Source organism: Olea europaea, chromosome 21 (assembly GCF_002742605.1).
Source record: "Olea europaea var. sylvestris chromosome 21, O_europaea_v1, whole genome shotgun sequence".
Lineage (NCBI taxonomy): Eukaryota > Viridiplantae > Streptophyta > Magnoliopsida > Lamiales > Oleaceae > Olea > Olea europaea.
The window spans coordinates 15,675,633-15,695,880 of record NC_036257.1 but is presented as its reverse complement, the minus strand read 5'-3'; the positions used below and the strand labels follow the sequence as shown (position 1 = coordinate 15,695,880).

General features: G+C 33.5%; 1 protein-coding gene, 1 long non-coding RNA gene and 1 pseudogene across 3 annotated transcripts; 1 reads left to right on the top strand and 2 right to left on the bottom strand.

Moving 5' to 3' along the window:
- The first annotated feature begins 661 nt into the window (after positions 1–661).
- LOC111370186 overlaps positions 662–20,248 on the top strand; it is a 20,756-nt pseudogene continuing 1,169 nt past the window's right edge.
- Positions 4,699–6,448, bottom strand: LOC111370887 (protein SRG1-like). Its single transcript, XM_022992788.1, has 4 exons — positions 6,134–6,448; positions 5,768–6,015; positions 5,357–5,681; positions 4,699–5,233 (listed from the first exon to the last, which is right to left on the bottom strand). The coding sequence occupies exons 1-4, from the start codon at positions 6,374–6,376 to the stop codon at positions 4,991–4,993; spliced, it is 1,059 nt and encodes a 352-aa protein (XP_022848556.1). The 5' UTR covers positions 6,377–6,448; the 3' UTR covers positions 4,699–4,990.
- Positions 14,359–16,558, bottom strand: LOC111370893. Of its 2 annotated transcripts, none has more exons than XR_002698511.1 (3): positions 16,233–16,558; positions 15,803–16,152; positions 14,359–15,015 (listed from the first exon to the last, which is right to left on the bottom strand). It is a non-coding gene; the product is annotated as an uncharacterized LOC111370893 (long non-coding RNA). The 2 variants fall into 2 exon arrangements; XR_002698510.1 differs by having other exon boundaries at positions 14,359–14,975.

Sequence of the window (20,248 nt, the reverse complement as noted above, 5' to 3'; positions counted from 1 at the left end):
GCAACGACAAAAGGATCTGAGAATTCCATTCTATAAACTTTTTGCTTATTCGAATAGGGTTGATGTTTTATCTTATAATCGTCGAAGCAATTTTTGGCATAGCCAATGGGTTGATGCAGCCACTCACGACTCTTATTTTTGACCAAATAATCAATTCTTTCAGAGGGACTGATCCATCTCACGTAGTGCACGAAGTTTCAAAAGTGATTTTTTACTTTTCATGCAATGGGTTTGAGATTATGTGTCCCATTCTAACTACAATTACTGCCATTAAATTCCGGTACTAAACAATAAGCAATGTGAATTCCACTGAGTGTTTTTTACTAGAAGATGCATAGGTTTATGGAGATGAATAAGAAATAATTAAATATGAAATGAAATTCAATGAACAAATTGTCTAAAACCAAAAGCCTCCCGACCCAAAAAAGTTGGAATTGGGTAATATGAAATATAACTTATGCATAATTTAAAGTATTACCTTTTTTCCCCCAATTCTGTCATATTTGGGTAAAAAGTTTGGCAATGAACACAAAGTGATGGTGGTAATAAGGAATTCATAAATTGAGAAAATTTTAGGAAAATGGTTATCTTCTTTATTCATGGCATCTTAGGTTTTACTGCTTTAGCATGCACAATAAGACTAGCAGTTTGAATTAGTTACATGAGAACCCTATTAAGACAAGATATCGAGTTTTTCGATACTCAAACAACAATGGGAGTGGTCATTGGGAGGATGTTTGGGGACACCATACTCATTCAAGAAGCCATTGGTGAAAAAGTGAGTTCTAAAACTTTGAGTGCAACTCACTTATTTTGTCATAATGTTAAGGAAGAAAAAGAAACTAAAATCTTGTCTATTATATTGTTTTGTTGAGTACTATCTACCAGACTACTTGAACCTTGTTAAAAAATGATTTTCTTGTTGGGAATTTACTTAACATTCGCAGCGAAAAATTAAAACAGTTTTCGATTCCCACCAGTATTCATCTTTGTGTTTAGATAGAAACTGTGATAAAGATTGTACCTTTTACGAGATCTGCAAACTTCTTTGCTTTTCCCTTGTTCCAGTAGCTTTGATCTACCACCCATAGCTGTTCAATTGTCCAGCTTCCAACGGTGATCCATACAGAGAACAAGATCGTAGTATTAATGTTTTTCTTGTGCTAGCAAGAATAATGAAAAAATCTCTACAATTTTGAAAACTTTAATCATATTTATAAAAGCCCGAACGGGCTTGACCTGATCTGGTTCAACATTTAATTAACTCATTTAATTAAATCCGGTCCGTGAATTAATTAATCCAATTAATCAATTCAGGCCTCTAAATAAGCAACACAATTAATTAATTTATCCAACACTTTTAAATTAATTAATTTACAAATCACAATCTTCTAGTTCTCCTTTTGTGTGCTACCCACCAAGTTTCCGATCACAATGCCTAACGACGTGAAATATTATTTTGATCTAATCAAAATCGATAAATTAAAACATCCTTTTAATTTATCATCAATTCATACTCATCGTCCCAAATTGATATTTAGCAATGTGTCAGGGCAATACATGTGACGAGAAGTGTCACGTGGTATGACAAAACCAAACTCATTCGTTTACCGTGAAATTATAATCCCTTCGTCAATATGATTCGATCAATTACGAGATATAGAAGTATGTCAATCTCGATTACTGATCATATCTTTCACTCCACTATTAAGTCAATATAAGTCGAAAACTCCTTATTGACTTATGAGTACACCTTGGTCAAGGATTTCGTTATCGACTTAATTGAATGAAATGCAAATCATAATCTCTTACTATCTAAGAGAGATGAATCCTCTATTGGTTATTCACACCTTCATATGATTCTTGACATACCCGAACGATGTCGTATTAGTGGCCTTTGGCAGAGCAATATCCAATACCGTCAAAGTATGACTGTCCTCATATAAGATACTATGACGACCTCAAGTCAAAGGACCAATCCCACTACAAAACGTTAGAAATTAACCACTGACACTCAGATAGTTATCCATGTGAAATCTCTAAGTGGGTCTCCAACGCTTTGTTCTATAACAAAACATCCACGTGTTCATTCAAGCGTCACCACACTTTAGCTTGTGAGATGAACTACTTACTTCACAAGTAAGAAATGCCACATGGCATGGATCAAAACTGATCATGGAAAAAAGATACAGTGGTGGAAAGGTTATTGATATCATGATGGCCATAATGACTGGGGGAATGTAAGTAAAACATCAAAGCTTGTTTATTATACTCACTTCTGTTTAGCAGTGCATACCAAACTTGCATTTATTATTTATTTGAAAGTAATACACTCCGTAAATTCTTGAATCAGATCACTGGGACAGAATCTCCATGTATAAATGCATTTGCAGCAGGTCAAGCTACAGTATGCAAAATGTTTGAGGCCATTGAACGGAAACCGAATATTGATACTTATGATGGCAGAGGAATTGTATTGGAAGATATGAGTTGAAATTGCACTTAAGGATGTGTATTTCACATATCCAGCAAGGCCAGAAGTGCAGATATTTTCAGGTCTTTTGTTGCACGTTGTAAGTGTCCAAACTGCAGCTCTAGTTGGGCAGAGTGAAACTGGGAAGTCCACAGTTTTTAGCTTCTTGGAGAGATTTTATGATCCTGATGCTAGAGAAGTACTTATAGATGGATTTACTTTGAAGATGTTGAAACTAAAATGGATCAGAGGAAAAATGGGATTTGTAAGTCAAGAACCAATCTTATTTGCAACTACTTTGAAGGAAAACATATTGTTTGGCAAAGAGATGATTCTGATGAAGAGATTAGAATAGCAATAGAACTTGTTAATGCTGCCAAATTCATTGACAACTTCCCGCAGGTAACAGATCTTTACTGTTTTCTCGATTGAATAGGAAAGGCACAGATTTATTATTATTATTATTATTATTATTATTATTATTATTATTATTATTATTATTATTATTATTATTATTATTATTATTATTATTATTATTATTATTATTATTATTATTATTATTATTATTATTATTATTATTATTATTATTATTATTATTATTATTATTATTATTATTATTATTATTATTATTATTTTAACATTGGCTCTTACATGTGAGGAAATAAAAATAGCCAGTTTACAGGGGCTGATAGAATGATGGGTGAACATGGAACTCAGCTATCCGGTGGTCAGAAGCAAAGGGTTGCAATTGCTAGCGCTATTCTTAATTCTTAAAAATCCAAAAATCCGTCTTCTTGATTAGGCAATAAGTGCTCTGAATGTAGAGTCAGAACGCCTTGTGCAAGATGCACTTGAGAATGTTATGACAAAACGAACAGTAGTTGTTGCTCACCATCTGACAACTATAAGAAATGCTGATCATACAGCAGTAGTGCAAGTTGGAAAACTAGTAGAATAAGGTATAAGCACCACGACTAGTTAAATTTATTTTAAGTTATAGCATATGGAATGAATTTGAAAACAAGATTTTCCAAAATATGCAAGGCACTCATGATGAGTTGGTAAGGAGTCCCGACACGGCATACTCCCAGCTGATTCAAATGCAAGAAGGTGCTAAACATATTGATAACATTGAAGGGACAGACTTGCAGAAGATGGATTCTACTCTACACTGAGATTGCAACTTGAGCAAGTCTGCGAATCGCAGAATTTCCATGAGGAGATCGACAAGAAGTAAATTACTCCCTCCTCCCTTTGGTGTTCCTGGTCTTATTGACTATCCAGAAGCTCGATTTGGAAACACCCGAGATGAAAGGAAATCAAGGTTTTGAAGGAACATAAGAAAGTTTCTATAAGACGCCTTGCATACAAACCCGAGTTGCCATATTTGCGACAAAGATAATTGGCAGCTGGGGCACATGGCGTAGTCTTTCCAATATTTGGACTCTTATTTTCATCAGCTCTTAGAATTTTCTTTGAACCTGCACATAAGCTTTAGAAATATTTCAGGTTTTGGGGAGTCATGTTATTCGTCCTTGGCCTATGTGTACCTTGGTGGTTGTACCAGTACAGAATTCCTTTTTTGCAATTGCTGGTGGTAAGTTGACACAAAGAATTCGTTCTTTGTCTTTCAAAAAGGTAGTGCACCAGGAGATTAGTTGGTTTCAACATGTAATATTTAAGTATCCAACACGGCCGGACATCCAAATCTTCAAGGATTTGTGCCTAAGTATTCCTTCTGGGAAGGTATTATTCACTCAATCAAATAGAGAAATATCTGCTCTCTCCTCTCCTGTTTTAGATTGTCATTTATCTTCAAATTAAGATAATTTTTTGTTTTTGCAGACAATGGCTCTAGTTGGAGAGAGTGGAAGTGGGAAGTCCACAGTTATCAATTTGATAAAAGATTCTACAATCCTGACTCCGGCCAAATATTCTTAAATGAAGTGGAAATCCGAAAATTCAAGCTTAGTTGGCTTCAATTTTGATTTAGTTATCAACATAGTTTTTATAGCATACATTATTATCATCTGCACGACTTTGATAATCTCAATATATATATATATATATATATAAACCATTGATTAATTACTACTAGCTACACCAGTCACTTAATCCAGTATCGTCTTGGCAAGACATTGTTGCCTAGCAAACTTCCCAATTCTTGTCTTGGACTTAATAAGATTAACCATAATTGAAAAAAATCAAGTGACGAAATAATTAAATATTTCAAGAACGTGTGTTTCAATGCAAAGTAACATAGCAACTTCTGACATACAGTTTCCTTCATTGTTATGCTTCTATTTTTGAATTTAAATAGCTTAATCAATTAAGGGGCCTTATTTGAGTAACAACGCTTAAATCATTCTTCTACTAGGACACAGATTTATTCAAACAAAGCAACTTGATTTTGGGCACAGATAGCAGCTGCCATACCATGTATAAATATTAGCAGATACCATATTTCTCATTTAATGAACTCAGCATACATAAATCAAGAACCAGATTGCTCTTTCTCTAAATTCTCATGGCGTCGAGGTATGATTTTCCATCAAGTTCCCGCGAAAACAATCCTTTCATATAATCAACAAAGCTGATTCTTTTAAATTTTGCTGGAGTTTCAGGGGTTACAAGGCTTGGTGCCGGACCTAAATCACCATTTATATTTGGGCTGCAAAATGTGGCACTGGAGAGCCTTTCTTTCTTTGAGTTGACAGTTGCTCGATGTTCAATGCTTCGGTAAATTCCATTTGTCACAATCTGTCAAAGCATGTAATGATAAGATCTCAATGAATACAATAGAATTTGTAGGCTATAGCTAAACATAGTTGAGAACAACATATAAATGGAGTGACTTTAGGCCATTTGATTATGTACATTTACCTCCAAGATGTCTCCAATGTTAATAACAAAAGCATTAGGGAGTGGTACAACAGGAATCCAAGCTCCATCTTTCTTAATCTGAAGACCTTCAATTTCATTGACTTGGAGGAGGATGGTGAGTCCATCTGCATCAGAGTGGGGGTAAAGGCCGGTAACAAGCTCCGGTTGGGGGCAGGGAGGATAGTAATTCATCCTCATTGACTGCATCCCTTCTTCGAAAACTGTATTCATTTCCTCAGCTTTCATGCGCAAAGCTTTAGCCATTAGGTCTAGGATTTTCGCGGCAAGGTTTTTCAATTCCGCGGCATACTCATCTACTGCATCCCTGCAAAAATCAAGAATAAAGGACCCAAGTAACAACATTTTTGGTACAGAGATTAGACCGTACAAATACAGGATATGTGTTTCTACCTGAACTTAGTAGGAAGCTTGGGAATTAAGTGAGGCTTTCTCAAGTGAGTTGGTAAGGTGATTGCAAAGAATAAGTCTGCCCAATCAAGATTTTGCTCTTCTGATACAACAAAGGCCTTTCCATAACCCTCTACGTCCCCTGATTCTTGACTAAACTTCTTCTTTTCCTCTATTGGGAGACTGAAGAATTGTTGAATTTCTAACTTCATTTTCTCTACCTTTGGAAAGCTAACCCCATGGTTGATCAACTGCAAGTAGCCAATTATGATCATATAAAACCATATCCATCAGAAAATACTAATCAACTGCAAGTAGCCAGTTGTGGGGGCCAATCGTGCTATATATTTTAGTTGTTTCTGTGCATACCTGAAAGAAGCCCCATTCTTGGCATGCAGTGTGCAGTTTTTGAAGCTCAGTATCCATTGAATCTTTCTCGATCAACTTTTGCATATCAATCACAGGAATTCGATTTTCAGGTAAGGAAGAAATGAGATGATCTTGGTTAGGACGCTGGTATCTTGGTGGAATAGTGGTCGATTTCTCCCTAGCCAATTCCTGCACATTAGGCACTTGTAAAGAACTACCTAGCTTTTTAAACTTTGGTTCCATCTGCAGCAATTTTGCCAATGGTATCTCCCTCTCCAATCTTTGTTCTTCTCTCCTAATTATATTACATTTGATCTCTTAAAAGTCAAAGACTGTATCAAACATTATTAGGCATATGGCAAGAATATCGTGCTAATTTGGTAATTTCAAATGTCCCACCGAATTGTGAAAATGAAAGCAGGTGGTATAAGCATAATTTTCAGAAATGGAAAACTTCTACCCGTAAGATTTACTTATAGTGGGTTAGCCCACCGAAATGCCCAATTAAGCATCCCACCTGTCATTTACTACAGGACATCTGGTTTTCAGATTGAACTAGATAATCCAATTAAGAAACAACGAGAGGAAGAACTTTACCTGAAGAAAAAAAAATGCAACCTTGATTACGTGATTTGGGAGTAAAACCAGGAAAAGATATTACTTTTAGTTAAACCAATTAAACAATCAAGAGTAGTTTTCAATAGAATTTTTTCTTTTCTTTTTTTTCTATATTTAGATATTGCATTAGAGATAGACATTTTTTATCTGATAAAAAAAAAATGAAGAAAGGGAAATGGAGCCCACTACTTGACTTCAACCGATACAAAATTACTATTACTTCTTTTATATTCTGAAAATAAAATAACTGTTTATTACTTGCATCTCATAGAAATACTTTTTAAATTTTTCAAAATTAGAATCCACCCCAAATGGCCGAAAATTCGTCCACCCATTAGAACAACCCCAAAATCACCTTAAAAATCTGTCCGTTCTATCAATATGTTTAGTGTCATTACAAGCAAATCTTTTACACCATTATCTTGTGTCATTTAAACTTGTATTGTCTTACCTTGTGTTACATTTTTGTGTTCATCATGTTAGAGTTTTTGTGATGTGCGACACAATCCAATGTTTACACTTCACAAATTTTCTTGTTATAATGTGTCCTACATTATTCATTTTAGTAGTGTCGATTTCTCGAAAGTATTTGTTGAAATGTATTTTATTCATGTGTGATTCGATAATTTTATTCAGCCAATTTTTGGGGAAGAAGCGTGATATTTCTATATTATAATTTTGGATTGGCGTCTACAAGATAATCCAAGTAATAAGAAGTTGGATTTCTTGGGATACAGTTTCTTACGCTCGACTTGCTGAAGTCCCTTGCTATAAAGCCACGTGGATTATTGGAGTTGTACATTCGAAGCTTTGAAGCCATACTCACTGAAGCAGTCCCATGCTAACGATGAAGCCATATACGAGGCTCAAGTGCATCTGCCTACCAAAGTGATGAAGCTCAATAAAAATAAAAATCGAAGCTCAACCACAGCAAGTGATGACCCACACGAGAAGATCTTGAGTTTATGTGTGAGATCATTTTCGAATGATTGATGAGACCTTTGTAATGAGTGGAATGTCAAAGTCTTGTCAATTTAAGTTGTAAGGTGGTCACTATCTGTAAGATCATTAAATGTACCACAAGCTAGTGAGTTCAAATTAATGCGTAAAATTAGATGTTTCGGTTAAGGAGATAAAGCTATATATATCTTCATCCAATGGACGCTATTTCATATGTTATATTATAAATACCCCATCGTTGTCTCATTTGAAAGCTAATGCAACTCAATACGCTTAAAGCTATTATTTGTCTTCTCTCTTCCTAATTATACATTTGCATTACTAGAGTTTACATTATTTTACTTTCTTTGAGTTGTTTCTGATTTGTTATTATTACACAATCGTTCTTAAAATATATTGTTGGAGCCAAACATATTTGTCCATTGTTATAAAGCTTCTTCCATGTCTAACTTTGGAATATTATCGACCAGCAATCTGTCCATACGTGTTGAATTTTGTTTACTTGTACACAAGTGGGCTGGGTATCTATTGTCCACGTCACCCTAACAAAAAATTATGTCAACACAATTCAATGGAATAATGACTAATTTTGCTGGTTTATTAGATAAAATTTATTTTAATTAATGGGATTTTTAATTTGTTGGATTTTGTGGAGTTCCAAAATAATGCCAATATTGTCTTATGTAGTATTTCTGGAATAATATACCATTAAAAATATGTTTATAATTTTTTATTTTATTATCTTATTTGTGTACATTCCCCCTTAAAGAAAAAAACATTTTGTCTTAGTATTGCTATATTTTTAAGAAAATCAATTGTAATTGTGCTAAGAAAAGAATTAGTTGTACTGAAGAAATAATCAGTTAAACTCCTGTAAAGTTTTATTTCCAAATTGTTGTACTTATCAAAATTAGCATTTTGTAACAAAAGTACTTTAATGTCGTGAGCATATAAAATTACTAAAATGGACAATAATTAAATATACATCGTGATATATTATTAGTTAGAGTTGAATATACATTATTCTGAAATATTTTATAAGTACTATAAAAGTAATATCTGATACCAATTTGTTGGTAGGATTTAATGAGTTTCAAACGAAACAAAAAAATAAAAAATAAAATTTAGGATAGAAATATAAAAGAAGAAAATTATACTCTCAAAACTTGATTTCTATGATTCAAATATTTTTTGATGATAAAATATTACAAATTGGCAACTTTTTTATATTACATTTGGTACATAAGAATTAATTGCTAATACATGAATTTAAACTCCATGAAAATTTTTAGATACATGAATAGAAATAAATTCATCTAGATTATGATTCATCATGTTAAGATTCATTAAATCTAGATTAATGTGAATGTTAATTAATTGAAAATTAATAACATGAAATTTATACACGATAAGGGTTTTGTAGTATTTATTACATATTGAAAAATGAAAAGTAAATTATAATTGAAATAATTGAATTGTAATAAAGTTAAAATCGTCCAAAAATTGATTTACTTGATGTAATATTTATCATCATCATCATCATCACATTATACAAGATATTTTATGAAAAATAAAATATATTATAATTAAATAATTATCTAATGCAATATATTAGTTTAAAACTAATTTTTTATTAATATCTAATTATGTATTAAATCTTAGAAGGTGTTTGGCAGGGATGTCAACGAGTTGAACCGGCTCGTGAGTCGAAACTCAAGGTTCGGACTCGGCTCGAGTAAAATCAAATAGATTTTTTTCGAGCCTGAGCTGAGCAAAAGCTCGGCCAAAAAACCAAAGCTCAGGCCTTAGCGAGCATAGCCCAAACCGGGCCGACTCGATTTTTTCTCTCTTTTTTGCTTTCTTTCATTTTTTTTTATTTTTTTTTATTTTTTTTATGGCACTCAGCTGCCTTCAAGTGTTACCTTAAGAAAGGTAACCGCCTGCTACCTTATCTTTTAAGGCCCAAGCTGGAGAGCCATACTGGTCGGCTCAGCTCGGCCCGAAACCTCAAAATGGGGCTCAGCTAGAAATCAAGCCTCGAGTGGAGCAAGCTCAAGCTTTTTTCAGGTCGAACCATGGGCTGCCCGAGCCGACTAGTCCAATTGACATCGACTAGCCCAATTGACATCCCTAGTGTTTGATAATTATTAAAATTATATTTTTTTAATAGATTGTGATAGAAGTTTTGAAATGTGTGGTTGAGAAGTTATGCAACCCATGAAAGATATGATTAATATTAATTGTTTGATTTGACTTAGATTAAAAGCATATTTTAATTCGTACCAAACAGGCTCTTAAAGTTTTATATGTTAGAAATAAAAGCATAATTCAAATGTCAAACAAAATTTTCTTGCAGAACATTCTTTACATTGTGGACCAGGGAACATGGAACTTGGATACTACTATTTTGAAGAAAAATAGTTTCATCCAATTTAACATGATGCAAAACCCTATATATATATATATATATGTATATGCGTTGCAATATCAACATCAAGCTGCAATCAATATAATAATAGATTTTCCAAATTTTAGTAAGGAAACATTTTTAAACAAGAAACCCAGTTTACACTCACAATATCACAATATCAGACCATAATTGCATGTAATAATAATAAATTTTCAGGAATTTTTACAATTTATATGGAAGAGGCAAGTTAGATTACAAATTGGAAAGGCTAAAATGCAGCTAGAGTGAAAGAGTTTTGCCATCATCTTGACAAGTTTTGGAATCATATTCTAGAATATTATTGAAAAGATATGGACGCTCTATAATAATTCGAGTTCATATTATCATTAATAAGGGCTGAATCCTTGTCCTTTAAAATGAATTAATTATTTAATAAGCTAAAAGTAGAAATGAAAGTTATTTTTTTTATTTTTCAAAATTTGTTGTCAAATAGTACAAACAGTAATTGATAGTTCTTAAGTTTCCCATATACCTAAATAATTCTGATTACTGGACTCTAAAATTTAATTTCAAATACAGTCTAAATATATTGTTAGTAATTGAATTAACTTTCAAGGATTTGCGTTTCACGCAGCCAACCTTGATGAAAATTGAACACCTGATTATTGTATACTGAATTTCTCAGTCCTCGTTTCCTATTCTGATAGCATGTCTTCTAAGTTAGAAGTTAAAAAAATTGCCACTTATTATTTTTTTTTTTTTCACTTCTTATTTCGTTAATTTTGTTCGTACATCCATCTAGCACCAGCTAACGACCTTTAGACGAGTTCTACTCCGAAACACCTAATTCTAATGTTTCTGTACGTAAGCATATATGTTTGCTGTAGTTAATAAATTAATATAGTGATATAGATATAAATCATATTTTTAGTAAATATTGATAAAAGTCGATGAAATACAGAGTTAAAAAGTTGTAAATTCCTCGAAATATGAGATTAAAATTAATTGTTGACTTTGACTTAAATTCTAATTCAAACAGGCGCAATATAAAATGAGAGCTGCTATTTTCATCCACTATTTTGATATATCTAACACATTCTAAATATCTCGATTAAAATTTTAAGATTTTTAAAAAGTATTTTATTCATCCACATTACATTCCAATATAGTAAGGGTACCGCTATTTACATCCACAGTTTTTATATACACATCAACTTTTAAAAATATAATTATATTATATTTTTATCTTATGTAAATTTACCCAAATGGACATAAATAAAATTAAATAAAAAAATATTGTTCTAACTTCATTCACAAATATTTATTTTCATAAATTCTTTTAAATGTTTTTACATTCTTTTAAAGTTTGTGATTAACTATAATTCTAATAATAATAAATACCTACTTCATCTAAAATCATAAAATTCTAATCATAAAATATCATCTTCAACGGAAATTAAAAAAATAAAAAACACATTATTAGAGTTATAATTCTTTCATGATATGAAAAACAAAATATTATTTTTTATACTTTTTTAAGTATTGGTTTGATAGATAAAAATATATGAGAAAATATAAAATAAGTTTCAATACTTATCAAAATATTCTTACATTACAAAAGAGAACAAATTTAAAATTATCAGTCCAAACAACCAAAATTATGAGCTTATAAGCAAAAAAATGAAAAATAAAAAATATTAACACATGATTTGAGGAGGGATTTGTTTGGTTGCTTGAGCAGTATACTCTTTATAAAATCCTATAAATTCAAAAGAAGAGATTTGCCAACCTTTATAATTAAATATTAAAGCACTGACATGATAATATAGAAAACAAAAAGTAAGAATCAAATTAAGAAGTCGTTCAGCAGCCATTAATTACGAAAGTGCATTTTTCCTATCACATCTACGTGGGGTCCGAACAATATTTTATTCTCCAATTCAAATTCAAACTTTGCAAAATCCCAAATTTTCCCTTGTTGTCATTATTGGATTGTTTGTGCAACCAATTTGCAATATTCTGGCAGGTGAGAAAATTGGGAAGAACAAATGGTTTTCCAAGGCACAAATTCCAAAACATATAAAAACCAATAGACAATAAATTGGTAAAAGACAATCCAAAATTTAACCGCGTGACACCTTACCCAATTATTTTCCAAACATCACCATAGTTATTTCTTATTTTGCACATAGTTTTATTTTTATTTTTATAATCATTATAAAAATTGGGTAAACGACAATCCAAACTTCACTCATGTGACACCTTACTCAATTATTTTCCAAACATCATCATGGTTATTTCTTTGTTTTGCACATAGTTTTTTTTTTTAATAATCGTTACAATTACGAGAAAATGATTACAATTGCACCAGGTGCATCGAGCAGATACCATTTATTCAGAAAACACATTTGCCACCCGCACACTTTACTTGCAAGCTACATTTAGTTCCTTGGCCACCATTGGAATACTTCACAATCGGATCATATTCATGGCTACTGCGCCAGGTAATCACGCAGTTTGTCCCACTTGCTCCGCTGCAACTCTGGTGCATGCATTGCATCTCATCTCATCTTCGGCGCTGGGTAGCTCCACCTCGGCCTCGTCGTCATCCTTCTCTGCTCTCCTGGAAGCCTCGTCCACCACTCCAGACCGTCGTAGAAAACTATATATTCCCATCGTGGCAACGACAAAAGTAACTTGCATCGAGTTAGGGTAACTGGGCATAGTCCAATATTTTCCACATTTGTTTCTACACCCCGAACACACGTTCGTTGATGTTTTTGCAGGACGAGTGTCTGAAGTTAAACTTCTCACAAGCATTACTAAAGTGATGGCGCTGTCCCCTATGCTCGTCCTGAAACTGCTAGAAGTGATACAGGATGTCCGACCCTTTGTCTGGTGCCATATACCTGGTCGATGTGCAAATACGGAGTCTACCAAATAGTACTTGCTAGGACCCGACAACAGAAATGAATTTTGGCAAGTTAATAGAACGTGCGAGTAGTCTAGCATTGTGGATATTCCTAGTGTACCTTGCAAGGACGAACGTGAAACATAAATTGAAATAGCACGCGGCCAACACATTCTGCGTAGGCTCACCTTTTCGGCCTATGAAGTGTATACGCTCGTGCCATGGTAGTGCTGCTTTGACATGCATTCCGTCAATTATTCCGATACAGTTTGCAAACAGTGGGTGCTTGTTCAAATCAGGCCTGTGAGGGTCCAAACCTTCGTTGTAGTTCAGATTCTGCCTAATCATACGCACGGAAAGTGCAAATACCTCATGTAGAACCTCTTTGATGTAGCAACACACGATTTCTAACGAATGGTTGAACAGCGTTGTCACCTGTTGATATTCCTTTTCATGTGTGAGTATGCAGAGGAACATGCTAACTTGCTCGTAGATATCTGCTTGTTGACTACTTCGTAGGCCATGCTCGTCGCGCAATACATGTGTTAAATGTTGCAGCATTGGGGGATACATACGAAATTCTTGAAAGCACATTTGTCCATTCTCGCTCATTGCCTCTATCATGAATATGTGACCATTTCTTACGAATGGAAATCATTGCACATGACGACGTCGTCGCCTAAAGTATTGATGTGCTTCGCTCTCCGCGATTCTGCAATACATAACCCATGCAGTTACATCGGCTGCCAACTGGTTGAGGAAATCCAATTCATCCATGTCGTCCTCGTCATCGGATCTCGGCAGTAGAACGCAGTTTAGGTTAAGACCGTCTGTGTTGGCAAGCATTTGAGCTGATAATAATATCACGACCTTTATTTCTTAAAAGCTGAAAAATAAGTCTTAAACATCATAGCCTCACAAAGCTCTTTCTTACGCTCGTTACCTTTCTTCATGGGAATTTATAGAGCTTCTGCATGCATGGGTACCATAGCACATGCAATTATTCTCTAGTGCTTGCAAGGTTTGAAAACTATGGCCTCACACTGTGTGCACACACCCTTTTTCAGACTGGGGCTATAGGTTCTCTTTTACTAAAAATTATTCTTTCTTTGATAGTGGCGTGATAACATAAGGAACTTTGAAAAAATGTGAACGTGACAAACTTTTCCTATCCATTATGTTGAGGCCTAGGTTTGCCTATAATGTAGAGTGGAAATTTTGCACGCTATGCAGAAACTAATGGAGCACAGTACTTGAGTACGTTTAGACTACGATAGAAAAAAGTAAAACACATAAATTACAATGCTGAGACGATAGTACAAAAAAAAGAAAACAGTTTTCATCATTACTTAATAGAACAGAAAAAATGAACGACAACCAGCATAATTACCTTCCTCGATTGTTAAACATCCACTTGATCCACTCAAATTTCTCATCCACGTCCTTCATGACAGTGAGCATGTTCCGGTAACACTTTTGTACAAGAAGTGCGCAGGCAAAAAAGTACATGGGAGTTCTCAGTTCGAGCCATCCTGTTTCTAACAGCTCTTCAATAAAGGCAGCGCCAACACTTTTGCTTGTGGCCATCATCGTGTTAGTCTTCACTGTCACTTCCTCCGCGGCACGGTCAACTAAGAAAAATAGTTCACGGGCAGACTTTTTTCTTCCAGCCTCTTCGTTGTCCGTCTGAAGATTTTCATTTACTAATGCTTGTGTACCCCAGCATTTGTTTATTCGGCCTCTTCGCTCAAACCATTGCTCTCGACGTCGATCAGAATAGCATCACTGTTGTCTTCTAGCACACTCGTATAGGTTGAATCCCATTTTGCATAATTTAGTGGGAGTGACGACGTACTTGTCTCCATCGTAGCAGTCTCCAAATAGCTAACAGTAGCGAATGTAGATCTCTTCCTTGTCCTTGAAGTCTTTGCACCCCTTATTCTCTACAAAGCATGGGTTGAGGAGTTAGAGTATCAGCCTGGACTGGAATTTGGAATGCGTAAAAACAGATAAAATGTGAGATACGAGAATACGCAACAAAATATGCATGATACGCCATGTCCGACTCATTGTGCTTCGACAGGAGAATTGAAACAAGCTTATTATTTTCCAAAAAAAATTGACGATTTTTTTGGTTGCGTTTCCATTTTTTGGAAAATTAGTGCGTAGGTTGATGCATAATTTCATATTTGACTTCCAATAAATAACGAACACTATTCGCATTATATTGAAGCGTATGCAGTTTTGAGAATTACAGATCTTCCCCGAATTCATCGAACAGGGACACGAAAACCACAGTGTAAGCCATTAAAAAAATTTGAAGATAGCAACGGTATAAAGTCTGAAACTGATATAAGCAATAGAAAAAATTAGTACATAACAACAACGTTATTCATTTTGATCACGTCAACCGCGTGTGACATTCCAACACAACAAGCATACAACTGATTAATTTATGAAGTCCATGTTCGTTGAGGAAAGAAAAAGCCACTAATTAACATAAACCAATTTCCAACCCATAAGGATTTTGTAGTGAATTCTAGTCGAAATTAGAAATCAATTCATCATCCATGCACATTTGTTGCTAATTATTCATTGCAGTTTGTAATACTCAATTCATCTCAGTCAATTCAAGGTGGTTCAAGTTAACGAAGGAAAATGCTAAAGTTTGTTAAGGGCAGCAGTTTGGCAGTAAAGTGAAGTGGCCGAATGTACATAATTCTTCATGAATTGAAGGGTGGGCCAAATTAGCGAAGGTGTGAGATGTTACCTTAAGCTTCCGACTCCACCATTGCGGTCGGTGACTACGTCATACTCTACCCCGCTGTTGTTCACAAGCTCCGACAGATGTTTGAGGGTTCGTTGCATTCCGTCCCAATGGTTTCGCAACTGCTGCTTGCTCCAGCTGTGCCCGATGACCGAGTTGAAGAAGGCGGACACGCGTTCCCAACCGTGTTTAGTGAAACACCTGCCGTTTTAGTGACCCTCCACTATGGCTGTTTCGCAGGTAGTTATAAAGGCCCAATTCATGTCCGGGCTCCAGCACGCATAGGTTTTCGAGCTAGATCCCCTTGCGGTTTCGATAGCGGTGTTGGACAAGCGTTGTAGGCTCGCGCCCGACTGTGAAGTGTTATGGGTCGTTAGCATTGAAGCAAAACCTAATGGAAGTGTGGAAAACAAGTGGAACGAAGTGGGTATACCTAAATTTCAGCGAGATCCATGTTCGGTTGGTGGAGAAGATCGGTGCCGAATATCTTGTGCAGGCTACAGATTCGGTCGCAGAGGTTGACATCGAGGCCTTTCCCTCAATCGTGGTTGTGACGAGCGTCACAAATGTTCACGAGGGGGCTTTTGTGTAAGGCAGAGAAACTGTTGTTGGTGAGGTTGCCCGTTTCGGCCGAAAAGAGGGAAAAAGTGTAGTCGGTGGGAGTGGCAGTTTGAGGGAAGCGGAAATGATAGGGGGGAGAGAGAGTTGTGTCAGTGAGAGGGACGGTTGGAGGAAATGAAAATGTTAGATGCCTGCACACGTTCACATGCGTTGTCAGATATGTGGGTGAAAATGGTCGAAAAATTAATTTATAGGGAAAATTAATGGCTATCAAACGTGGTCTAAATGTTGAAAATAATTGGATGAATATAGTGATTTTTTAAAATTTTTGAAATTATATTAGGAATGTATTTATAATGGGATGAATATATAAAATTTATATGGATCTATAATGTTTAAATGAATAAATTTAATAATAGGATTAAGGTTTTACAATTACAAGAAAATCTCTTTTTAAACTTCAGAGATATTTTGACATTTCTTCAGTGATATTTTGATTTTGAAGCCACATCAGATTCTGTAGGACATTATGTGAAACATGGGTACGTCTAGCACTGTCCAAATTAATTTGGTGTTATGTAAATTTTTTTTACATACAAGGCTACTACTTTTTTTTCTCTATTTTAATAAATGTATACAAACGTGAATATATTTTCAATCTGCTGCCCACCCCTTTTCTTCTCTACTTTAATAAGTTATTTATGATTACTCTCATGCGTTCTGATATGTCAAGTCAATTCTCCACCAGAAATCAATTCATGCTACTATTTGCTTTCTCAATTTCCATGCCTTTTCATTTGTCGATCCTTTAAGTTATATAGTTGACGTTTTATATCCATTTTTATTTGTATAATTAGTTCATATGCAATAATGGTAATTATTACCTATACATGGTAATGGCTAGAAAAGCAATGACATTGATTTGTCTTCACATATATCAATTATAATATACATCTAAATACCATAAATTATTATTGATTGTACACGCATCCCATAAATTCCACTCAATTCATATTAATGAATTCAGGTTAATTTATGTATATTTATAGATTAATTAATAATTAATATTATGCAGTGTGCAATTGAACGTTTCATTTTTATTTTCATTTTTTGTTTTTTTATGTTTAGAAATAAAATATTATTTATTGAATTCATTTTAATTGTTGTTGTTCCTGAAGTAATACAACATTATATAATTAATACTGGTAAATAATACAACTTGCTCCAGAATGGCATAAATTTTATTTTTTTAATATTTTAGAAAGATATTATTTAATCCCAAGGAGCATGAATTATAATTTTTTAGTGTCTCATAACAATATTGACATATTGCTCTTTAAGAAATAATAGTAAAATAAAATGTGCTCCTAAAGTTACATATATTTTGAAGAAGATATTATTTTAAAGTAGTGTTTATCATAGAAGGAAAAAAACATAACTTATGTCATATTGACTACTTGATTAACTATTATGTGATGTTTAATCATATTCTTCGAAACTAATTGTATTTTTTTCGCTTTGTTGTGTAGTTAATTAAATGACAAACATTACAAAATTTGAGTTTGCTGCACTTGACATATCTGAAAAAAATTATTTATAATTGGTACTCGATGTTGATATTCGTCTTGTCTTAAAAGATTAGGGAGAAACAATAAAAGAATGAAACAAAAGATCTCTATACAATCATGTAAAAACTCTCATTTTCATTCGTCATCATCTTTACGATGGATTGAAAATTGAATGTTTCACTGAAAAAGATCTGAAAATTCTTTGAAAAAAATTACTGAAAGATTTGATTATCGGATGATTATAGTCCTCTCCAAATTTCGCTATGAGTGGATGCACCTTCATTTACAAGACTTCAAAATTGTTAGTGAGTTCAATTCTGAGCTGTTTAGAATATGTTTAAAATTGATATTATGTGGAAAGAAAATTACTGATAAAGACATGTTGAAGAAAACTTTTTCCACATTTTACGCCTCGAATGTACTTCTACAGCAACAATATCATGAGCGTGGTTTTAAAAGGTATTCAATACTCATATCTTGCCTATTTATAGCTGAAAAAAATAGTGAACTACTGATGGAAAATTATGGATTACATCCAATTAGTTCTGTACCATTGCTGTATTGTTTGAAACAAATGCAATATCAAGTCAAAGACATGGATATAGATGTGGATGTGGACGTGAACCTGTGCGTGAAATAAATCGTGGAGAAATAACCAACAAAGCTATCATCAACAAAAACAGTTTAAAAAGGCACAAAGCAAATAAATGTAACACATCTAAAAAAGAACATGAAGAAAGTTACTTTACATGTAAAATGAAAGGGCATTGGACACGTACCTTATCGTACGGAAAAACATCTTATGGATCTTTACCAAAATTCAATCAAGAAAAATGAAAAAGTGGAGACAAATTTTGCTAACTATGATAGTTCCATTGCTGTGACTCATTTGGATGTCTCTGATTTCTTTGTTGATCTAAATGGTAATATTGATCATTGATTGGGGATGGTGTGATGGAAGTCATAGATTAGCTTATTTTCTTACCTCTAGTATTTCCCTTTATTTTAGAAATTTAGTTTGAAATATATTTTACTTATCAAAAAAAAAATTTTGAAACATCGTTAATTTTACAGTATTGAATTATGTTTACCTTTTAAATTTAAATTCAAGTTTTTTTAAGTATATTTATTTTGTTATATTTATATATATATTCATGATGGATGATCCCTGCTTGATTGATAGTGCAACTACATATACAAATTTTCAATACAAAAATATTTTTTGGACTTAAAATTAGCAAAAAATAATATTAATACGATATCAAGTGCATCGAATATCGTTGAAGATTCTGGAAGAACTTGTATTATTTTATCACATAATACAAAATTATTTATTGACGATACATTTTATTCTACCAAATTCAGAAGAAATTTGCTTAATTTTAAAGATATCCACTGTAATGGATATCACAGACGATACAAGAAAAGAATGTTGACTATCTTTGCATAACTTTTTTTGTATCTAATCAGAAGTAGATAAAAGAAAAATTTCATGCACTCTAATTTGATATGTATTATATATTTATAAAAATGGTTGAATCAAATATTGTTACGAATTGGAAGTTTGTTAAACCAAAAATTTTTATACTTTGACATGATCGACTTAAACATCCATGAGCTAGAATGATCCGTCAAATATTAAACAATTCACATGGATATCTTTTAAAGAACCAGAAGATTCTTTTATCTAATGAATATCCATGTGCAGTTTGTTCGCAAGGCAGGCTAGTAATTAGACCTTCGATTACAAATGTCAATATTGAATCTCCAACTTTCTTGAAAAGAATTCATGGAGATATATGTGGGCCAATACACTCACCATGTGGATTATTTTGTTATTTTATAGTATTAATTGATTCTTCTACTAGATTGTTATATGTTTGCCTACTTTTCATTAAGAATGCAGCATCTGCTAGACTACTTACTCAAATTATAAAATTATGAGAGCAATTTTTCGATTATTAAATCAAGACTATTTGTTTTGAAAATGCTAGTTAATTTAGATCATAAGCATTCGATGATTACTGTATGTCAATTGAAATTGTTATTGAACATTCAGTTGCGCATGTCTGTACCCGAAAATGATTTAGCGGAACGTTACCATCACTTATGAAAATAAAACTCCTACCTTCTATTTGGGATCATGCCATATTACATGCTACATTATTGATTCATATACGATCAGCTACGTATTATCATTTCCCATTTGCAACTTGCATTTGGTCATGAACTTAATATTTCTCACTTAACGATTTTTTTGTACTATCAAAATCTTTATTTGCACTATCAAAATCTTTATTTGCCCCCCCCCCCCCCCCCC